The sequence below is a fragment of the Bolinopsis microptera genome, chromosome 6 (assembly GCF_026151205.1).
Source record: "Bolinopsis microptera isolate Bmic1 chromosome 6, MBARI_Bmic_1.0, whole genome shotgun sequence".
NCBI lineage: Eukaryota > Metazoa > Ctenophora > Tentaculata > Lobata > Bolinopsidae > Bolinopsis > Bolinopsis microptera.
This window is the reverse complement of record NC_087077.1, coordinates 2,855,233-2,865,582: the sequence shown is the minus strand read 5'-3', so window position 1 is coordinate 2,865,582 and position 10,350 is coordinate 2,855,233. Positions and strand designations below refer to the sequence as shown.

General features: G+C 38.0%; 1 protein-coding gene across 1 annotated transcript; it reads left to right on the top strand.

The window, feature by feature from the left end:
* The first annotated feature begins 3,038 nt into the window (after positions 1 to 3,038).
* On the top strand, positions 3,039 to 5,527 carry LOC134816508 (cytochrome P450 4V2-like). The gene is made up of 3 exons (XM_063825377.1): positions 3,039 to 3,263; positions 3,829 to 3,955; positions 4,110 to 5,527. Exons 1-3 carry the CDS (start codon positions 3,056 to 3,058, stop codon positions 5,200 to 5,202), a joined length of 1,428 nt encoding a protein of 475 aa, XP_063681447.1. The 5' UTR covers positions 3,039 to 3,055; the 3' UTR covers positions 5,203 to 5,527.
* The last annotated feature ends 4,823 nt before the right edge of the window (positions 5,528 to 10,350 follow it).

Sequence of the window (10,350 nt, the reverse complement as noted above, 5' to 3'; positions counted from 1 at the left end):
TTATTCCTTGTAATAATAAGTCATAACATGTCCCGGACCTATGTGGCAAGTCTGCTCGTTAACCAAAGTCCAAACCGTTAGGACTTTGGTGAATACCAAACCTAACCAAAAACAGCATATGCAAAGGTCACAATTTACAATGCATTACAGTACAGAATACAGATAGACGTAGTGCAAATCTTAATTCAAAGATCGTATGTTAATATTTAATGTGTCGTATTTGATGATCCGCCAAACTAGATTACTGGTTACTGGATCAATGGGGACCACTTGAATATTTGGTTTGATCGAAGATGGTCTTATAATCGCAAAACAGAATGTTATCAAATTTCATATGTGACTCAAGATTGCTCAATGATTTGAGCTGATGATTTGCTTATTGAGCTTACATTGTTTATAATTAATATAATGACATCACCGTTCCTACTGCTGAACTACTTTGACTATTACACGTGTAATCCATTGCTTTTCGGCTTTCACATTATCTTATTTCCTTTTCCCATCAGGCAATATCCTTATCTAGTTTAACTCATTGAAGTAATTATGTGAAACGACCCCTTTTAGTATGACTTTATGTGCGAAATCGAAAAAAATAGGTAAATAATGGAAAAATCAAATAAATGGAATGGAAAATGGTCTCGAAAAGTCAAAAAATGTGACTAAAATTGTTGTAGACTAAAAATCTGCGAAATTTGCGACTAAAATTATGGTAACCAACATTTTTGTAACCAACATTTATTGGCCCTAAGGTAATCTAATTAAAAAAATATCCCTTTCTGCACCCAGTTGCAGTTCTTTTGTCGAACTACAGTACGTGTCGAACTATAGAGTACGTGACCGTAATTTCTGTTATTCTCAGTAAAGTAATTACCCACCACTTTTTCAGCAGAAAATATCCAGATAGGAAGTGAATGTGTTGCACATCTTTGCCCTTTCATGATCGTAATGAGTTTGAGACGAATCACTGATAATCTAGGGTCTTAGGTTAAAATGATGAGTTTGTAGGTTGAGGTTTTCTTAAATACTACTAGTGTTGAATATTTGACAATTCAAACTTCCAAGTTATGGTCAGTCATGTTTTATCATAAAGTTGCATTAATGTTGATCATTTTTATGTTCCCTTAAAAATTTGTAATCGTTTCTTTTGTATGAACATAATTTAACGTTGCGATATTCATCGTGTTCTTCATAAATTGCATTACCTGGGGACCCCAGGCTATTATGTTCATAAATAAAGATTCGGCGGAATGACAGGCTGAGCGCCGCCCAGTAAAAATTGCACTGTTTTATTCTCCCATAATTGTACTGTTGAGTATTGATATAGTATAACAAATGAGAATATAAAATGTATAATGTTGAAGAAGTCGGATATCCGATCAATTTCTAAATTTATCACTATAATCAGAGTGAGATTGAGTGGAATTTGAATTAAAATATTTTCAAATTGTTATTATTCGAGAGGGTGAAAAGAAAATGTTTATTACGTAATCAACGACCAACCCCCCTCCCCCCCCCCCCCCCCGTAATCAACCATAAGCGGCTGATTACGTAATATTATGTGAACGACCCCTAATGACCAGGGTCTACAGTACAGATAGTCTAGACATAGTACATACACATGCTACATGAAGAGGTCTCCTCCTAGTCGTTGGAGTGGCCTGCATCACACACATCTCTTCTACGGTGTATCATGTTCCTACATTCCACTCGTTTTAGAGCTAACTGTTTTACTGCGTCTCTGCTGATGTTATCGACACCTGTAAAGTCAGCCGCATCCTCGAGTACACAGGCCATCCAGCCTTTGCGTGGTCGTCCTCTCAATCTATTTCCATAGTTTGGTTTCCAATCCAGTAGAAAATTGGGAAACCGTGTCTCTGGCATTCTGACAACATGTCCGTACCACCTTAGTCTAGCCGAACCGATGAAAGTTTCAATAGACTTTATTCCAGCACGCCTGAGAACTTCTTTATTGGAGACATAGAAGAACCACTTTATCTTCAAGATTCTTCTCAGGGAGGTCAGATGGAAGACCTCGAACCGTTTCATCTGCTTCTTTGTTGTGTTCCACACTTCAGCTCCATATAACAGAACAGTAATAACAGCAGCCTTGTAGATACGGATCTTGGTGGGCGTTATTATAGTTCTACTGTTCCATATCTTCCAAAGCTGATGGAACGCACCATTAGCACGCTGGATCCTGATGTCAAGATCTCGGTCAATGGTACCATCCCCACTGATGTTGGCACCAAGATAAACAAAGTGCAAATCTTAATTCAAAGATATTATGTTAATATTAAATGTGTCGTATTTGATGATCCGCCAAACTAGATTACTGGTAACTGGATCAATGGGGACCACTTGAATATTTTGTTTGATCGAAGATGGTCTTGCATAATCGAAAAACTGAACGTTATCAAATTTCATATGTGACTCAAGATTGCTCAATGAAAAAACTTAATTGAAAGCTAATCTAAATTTAAAAATATCCCTTTCACCCAGTTGCAGTTCTTTTGTCGAACAACAGTACGTGTCGAACTATCGAGTACGTGACCGTAATTTCTGAAAATATCCAGATAGGAAGTGAATGTATTGCACATCTTTGCCCTCGTTGCGATGATGAGTTTGTAGGTTGAGGTTTTCTAAAATACTATTAGTGTTAATTATTTGACAATTCAAACTTCCTAGTTATGGTCAGTCACTGTTTATCATAAGTTGTATTAATGTTGATCATTTCTGCTCCCTCAAATCTTTAATCGTTGCCTTTTTGTGGACATGATTTAACGCGGTTGCGATATTCATCGTGTCCTTCATAAAATTGCACTGTTTCATTCTCCCATAATTGTACAGTTGAGTATTGATATAGTATAAAAATGAGAACATAAAATTTATTATGTTGAAGACATATAAGATTATTGGATTTAATAATGATCTGTAGGCTGGGTCGACTGCAGACAAAATCCCGGTACCATACCGAAAATAAAATCTTTGATATTATTGTTAAATGTTAACTTATGTTTTTGATAACTCGTAATCATTTCTGTAGCTGATAACAAAAATGTTAATTGGACTTGGAGTGGTGGCAGTTGCTGTCATCCTTTTCCTGACGTGGAAACTATTCTCGGGCCCTCAAATCAGAATTCCTCTCACCCCTGGATCTAAATCTTTCTACGGGCATGTTCACCTTTTTAACGGAATTACAGCTGCTGATAAATACAAGTACGACGAACTCTTTATCAATCTCTCTGATCCCAAATTCGTTGGAAGTGAGTAAAGTAAACATAACATAACATTACAAACATTATAAACATAGCAACACAAACTGTTACCAAGTATTGCCTGCAGCTAATTTTAAGCTTTGCACGATTGCATGTAAAATTAGGGCTGGCAATTGGCATCCATAGACGATTGATTGGGGGACTGGTCCGTAGTACCAGCCAATGTTTACTCAAAAGTAATATATAATTGAAATAAGTTAAATATTCATCCCCGAGGGGCACACAGATTATAATTGTGATGTTATCTATTAAAACTATTCAATTAACATTTTATTGGTCGAGTCGACTGGCCCTGATCTGCAAACATATTTGATATTAGTAACTTTACTAGACAATTTATTATACAATTTATTATACAGTGTAGATACATTTTACATTGTACATACATTATACATATCATGTGAATTGTGATGCACCACGTGTCACTTTATTCCCCTCTAGTCGACGAGTCTTCTCTTGAATGACTTAGGCAGAAGAACCAGAAATAATCTGATGTGAGCTGAAAACTAATTATCCCCCCCCCCCCCCCATATACTAACCATAGTTTCCTTAGGTGCGATTGGGCATTTGAAAATGTGGTTTGCTTCTGAAATAACTCTATCAAGTGTTAAGACCGCAGAAATACTTTTTAAGTCAAGGACAAACGTAGATAAATCATATCAATACAACGAATTCACAAGGTAAATTTATCTAGTTTTCGTATTCAAATTTTGAATTTTCACCGATAAACATTGACTACTTCCTAAAATATATTGACCCATATTTAAAAACACGTTATGTTCAAATTTAGTTTTTTATTTCTACAATTAATAAACAGTTGCTGCATACTTTCAGGTGGTTAAAGGACAGTGTCCTCATTTTGCCCCACAAAGCTTGGCATACTCGAAGAAAACAACTTACCCCAGCATTTCACTTCGCTGTTATGGAGAATTTCGATACCATAATGAAGGAAGACTCCCAATTGCTTGTCCAGGCCATCAAGCAGGATCCTACTCGGCCGGTGGTGCAGCATATTCTTGATGTAACTCTTCACACAATAATTGAAACATCGTTTGGCACCTCCTTCAAATCGCTAAACGAATCGAAACCGTATCTGGATGCTACTAGCAAAGTACTCCATTACTTATGGAGTAGAAATGTTATGGATTTTCTGAGCAGTTGTTCCCAATGGTACTACTACAACGTGACGTCGAATGGAAAGCTTGAAGCTCAAGCTATAAACGACCTAAATGCTATGTTGATGATACTTGTGAGGGATCGGAAGAAAGAGCTCGCTTCGGGGGAAACCCGACTTTACAACGGCAGAAAGTCATTTTTAGATCACATGGTCGAATTGCAAGCACTAGAGGGAAACCTGACTGATGAGCAGATATTGGGGGAAAGTAACGCAATCCTTTTGGCAGGACACGAAACAACCACTGCTTCAGTCAGCTGGACTTTATACTACTTGTGCAAGAATCCAGAGGTGCAGCAGCGTCTTTATGAAGAAATAGACGAAAAACTAGCTGGAAGACCGTTTAGTGCCCTTGAAGTAACGAGTCTGGTTTATTTGAATATGGTGGTTAAAGAAAGCTTGAGGATTCAACCACCCATTACCTTCGTTGCAAGAAAGCTCACTGAGACCTTGACTGTTGACGGCTTGACAATACCGCCTGGCACTGATGTGGATATTATGCTCTATTGGCTCCACAGAGACCCTGAGTTCTGGCCTGAACCTGAAAAGTTCGACCCTGAGCGGTTTTCTACTGAGAACAGCCGCGGGAGAAACCCTTACGCATTTGTACCCTTCTCTGCCGGGCCAAGGAACTGTATTGGACAGAGATTTGCTTCTTTGGAGTCCAGAATATTGGTGGCAGCTGTGATCTACAACTTTAAAGGTCACCACAACTCAGCAGTTAGGGGTGGATCTGAGAAGAGATTTGACTGACTTGACGTCTATTCCTGGCCCGGATTTTAAGATCCAGTTCCAGTCTAGAGAACATTAAACTTGTTAAGATGCTGCTGGTTGTAAGGATGTTATTGGATATGAATATGATAATAGTATAGAATTAGATGGTCTACTGAGATTGGTATTCTTCAAGCTGTCAATACAACAAGTGTTCTTCTTCTCAGTGACTCGGATAAAGGAAGATTTACAAACTCTTGTCGTGAACTTATTCCTCACAGGACCTTTAAAGTGATTTTATCAGACATCGATATTTATATTTGATATTTTAAACTTGGTTTATGTAGTTTTGATTCCAAAATTTGTCAAAAAATCCCGCCTTTTAGTTGTACCTCAAACTCGTCATCCTTAAATTCAAGTAGTTCAAACGCTTAGTCCTAATACGAGTGGATGCCTCACAAAATAACAGTCCACATAAACCATATCATAGCTCAGGTTCCCTAACCGAATAAATGTTACCCAAAAAAGATACTCATGTTAAGGATTTAACTCCAGGAAACCAGATATGCCTCACAAAATGACAGCGCATGCCTCACGAAATCACAACGTTTCAGAAATACTGTATATCTGATACGGTTTGATTGAAACCTGCCCAGTCCTTTAGCTTGGCCTCCAGCGAGGATATTCCGAAGGTGCATGAGGTCCAGCTTACCAAAATACCGATGGAAATTATTTTATAGGCTCTAGAATGACTCCTCCAGATCCTCCTTAAATTGGACATAGCTCACTATCTGAACTAGCTGTGAATTGTCGAATTAAAACCTGTTAATCTGGCCTCCAGCTCGCCATTTTTAAGACTCAAGCAAATCGAGGATATTGCAGGGTGCAGGAGATTCAGCTCGACAAAATGCCGGTGGAAAACATTCTCTGTGGGGCGGAAAACAGCCACAGGGATCCCTCACACATTACATAATCAATAATCAATAAATACGGCTTTTACTAATTCGCTCGCCCAAAAATTATCATGCACGTCACTTACGTTTTAATGGTTTTGCAGCCGAACAAAACGGTTTTAAATAAACCATAACCCTAACACCTAACCTTAACCATGACCCGAAGCTATAACCATAACCCTAAGCACAACCCTAACCCGAGCCCTAAACAATCGAATTCGTGTTTAACTAGCGTGTCACGTGACCTTAACAGTTTTTTGCCCATAACTTTCCAGAGAAGCATTTTTACCCTACGTCATGACTCATGGGGGTGATTTGGTAGGCGGTGCACGATAAAAATAAACTTGCTCGGATTTTCAAAATTTTGTACCATCGTTTTCTAGAGACTGTGAGAATTTTCACAGTACCAAATTTATTATACCTTTTTGGAATGATCAGTGAGTTTCTCCTAGGTGCCATATTTGATGGTGCGCGGCTTTTGGAGCAAAATTAGGTGTAAAAGTCGCGTAATTTGACGAAATTCGTTGATTTTTGTCGTATTATTCTGTCATATCTTCGGTTCCTGAACATGAATCATGCTGAAAATTTGTCAGAACCTTCCAATCATACTTAACTACCGAACCTAATTTAGTTGGGAGGGATTGGCCTTGATTAAGAGGTCTAAAAATGACAAAAAAGGTATAAATTCGTTGATAACTCAAATTTTGACCATCGAAATTGCTTAAACTAAATTAGGTTCAGTAGAACATAAGTGTTTACGTAAGCTGACCAAATTTCAACAAAATTGTTATATGGGAAGTATTATAATATAACTTTTCGATTGTTTCCAAAATAATGTGCTGGCCGAAATAAGAGCTAAAAAACCATTCAATGGTCAGCGCGCGCGTCTTATTGTCGATGGCGCACTGCCTAGATTTGGAGTCAACGTCCGAAAATACAGTGATTATGATAATTTTCACACCATAAGGGCGCTCCTACTAAATCGCTCGCCCAAATTTTAAGAAAATTCTTGTGAAAAGGCCCTTTGGGTATAAAATGGGTCGGAATCGATGTATTTTTGGACGCTGATTCCGAATCACCCCCCATGACGTAGGGTAAAAATGCTTACTTGGAGAGTTATGGGCAAAAAACCGCTTTGGTCACGTGACAGGCTAGTAAAACACGAATTCGATTGTTTATGGCTCGGGTTAGGGTTAGGGTTGTGGTAAGGGTTATGGTTAGCTTCGGGGTTATGGTTAGGGTTAGGGTTGGGATTATGGTTTATATAAAACCGTTTTGTACGGCTGCAAAACCATAAAAACCAAAGTCACGTGAAATTTTTGGGCGAGCGAATTAGTAAGAGCCCCATAAGGGCCCTTTCACAAGGATTTTTCTAAAAATTGGGGCGAGCGATTTATTTACTTGAACTGCCACCACTCCAAGTCCATCATTCGAGTCACATACTCTCTTCCATTCCTTCCTACTCTCTTTCTTCATTTCCCTCAACTGTCTGCACTCAGCATCAAGTCTCGGTTTTTTCTTCGATGGTATAATGTTTGTTGAACCAACTTCGCATATCAACTCGAGGTAATCATAGGTGGTGTTCTCACGTAACTCCAAACCCTTAATAGGGTCGCTGTGTGTAGTGAACTGGAGACCAATTAGACCGAGGTCTTGATCAATCTTGTCCCACCTAATATGCATTGGCCTTAGGTAGTTTTAATCGAGTTTTAATAACTACCGGTTCTGGTGGATCTGCGTGAGATCTAAAGTTTGCAGACGTAGACGTCCTCCATTTTGCACTGTGGTTTGTGTCCAGGCTGGGTTCCGTCTCCGTGTTAACTCCTTCCTGACCGATAATGCCTACGGCATCCTCTTCCAGGCTCTTGTCCGGTGTCTGCTTACAAAATCTCGCGTGTTTCTTCACGTGCTTAAACCACCTTTTACACTTATCACACTGTTGGTCGTGTGTAACACTCCGCCCTGTGTTGTTTCCACTATCATCTTGCCGGCTATTAGTCGCTGTGGGTGAAATAGTAGCAGGGGAGCTGGGGTTTAGCATAAAAATGGTTATTTCTAAAAATATGGTCGGCATACATTATATTTATGTCTGCTAATTGTTAATGTTAAGTCCTATTTTATTTGGGGAAAGGAAAATTATTTGGGTAAAATATAAATCAGGGTTTGCAGTATTATAATTTATATATCGGGGCGCAGTTAATGTGGGTTTTACTGTAAGTGTAGTTAAACAATACCATTGCTGAATTCATTTGTGTATATTGTTTGAATGAATTTGTCTCTTACCAACAAATAAAATGTGCACTCTATACATAGTATAGAGTTTATGGTATTAAGTTTATAGCATTAAGTTTATGGTATTAAGTTTTTAGTATTATAAAATTTGCATAATTGAACTGTTACTCAACAACGAACAAAGATTTGGTTGAGAAAAAGGTACCGCCTCAAATTAGATGTGGTGCTAAGAAATAGGGTTTTAGTGAAAAGTGGAGTCTTACTGAAAAGTGGAGATTTAGTGAAAAGTGGGGTCTTTGTGAAAAGTGGGGTCTTAGTGAAAAGTGGATTCTGAGTAAAAAGTGGAGTTTGAGTGAAAAGTGGGGTCTTAGTGAAAAGTGGGGTCTTAGTGAAAAGTGGGGTCTTAGTGAAAAGTGGAGTATTAGTGAAAAGTGGAGTCTTGAGTGAAAGGTGGAGTCTTAGTGAAAATTGGGGTCTTAGTGAAAATGAATTCCTGTCAATGTTATGTTGGGAATAAAAATTGGGCCAATTCTGAATTCTTTCTGATTTGGAGTCGGCTGATGGCAATATAGTAAATGTCTACTTTTAAAGTTACCTTATTTATGTTCGACATAATTCCGGTGACCTAAATCATTTGGGATCGAAAAAATGGGAATTGTTACCGAAAACCGCCACATTTCGTACCCCAAATTAAATCATGGTATTTGGGGATTTTTTCATCTTCTTATTTTACAAAAATGAAACCTAATATTTGAGAAAATTAAATACAAAGATCGTTTGTGATCAGCTGTTTCATCTTGTAAACAATTTCTTCGGAGCCTTTCATGAAATTTATCAGCCTCAACTTAACTTATAATCCTTCAGAGGGTATAAAAGACCGACAGTGTTTGTTATCTTTCACTGCTCCCGAAATTTCTCTGCCGTGGCCAATATAATAGTATTGACAGAGCTTGCTTATTTTTAATAAGCAATAGAAGGCCTACTTCGTAAGGTAGGCCTTCTTTTAACTTTTTACAATAAAAAAGAAAGTTCCGTCCCCTGTACCATACCGCGGTTTGCTGTGATATCTTTTGCTGGGTAGAAAAACTGGAGGGTATGTTTGAATATTCAAATTCTTCACGATTAATTACCGCCAATTCTGTGTGATGGGATCACACTGGAAGGACGTACCGTAAAATTAAAAATAATGTTTAAATGTGTCAAGTGATCCAAACATTACATATTATTTGCGGGTACTTTTTAATTAAACTCAACAATGGTTTGCTGGTGTTCTGTAATATACCAATACTATAATAATAACCAGATAACTGCAGGTACAATATGTAACCCACAATACCCTGTCTCACAGCACATAAGATAGCTGAAAAAGACATATTAGTTACCACGTCAGACCGCTTAAGTGAGGCATTTGAGTAATCGTAACAAAATGGAACAGTGCTATTCTGATACCTTAAAAGATATTTTACCCAGTAATCTAGATAAGTATCTTGATTAGTGGTTGATGGGCGTATCTATTGTAAAACTGCTTGACCCTAGACGTAAGGCGCGACAAACAAATTGACGAAATTTGGACCAATCGGCGGGAGGACACGACTGAGTCTGACAATTTAGAGCTGATTTAAACTTTTTTAACCTTACGTAAAGAGACTAAATAACGGATTTCCCCCTCTGAAAATGTAACAGCTACAAGAATTTTGGACATTTTCTTAAGCTTGACGTGTGGGGTTGTGACTACCTATAATTAGTTTGCTTGGTTCTCTAAAAAGTGCTCAACTGACAAGCAGTGAAACACTCCAAATAGGTGGACAGAGAAATATTACAAATAGTGTCATTGCATAGTCAACTAGTCAACTAGATACAACAACACCAATCATCGGGTACAATACAAACCATTGTTTGGTTATATTATGTTCTATTCTTGACTATTCCATGAAAATATTCGTTTATACGCCTGTTTCAAGTGTCTGACCTCTGTGGTATAAAGTCTTCATGATAATATTATTAC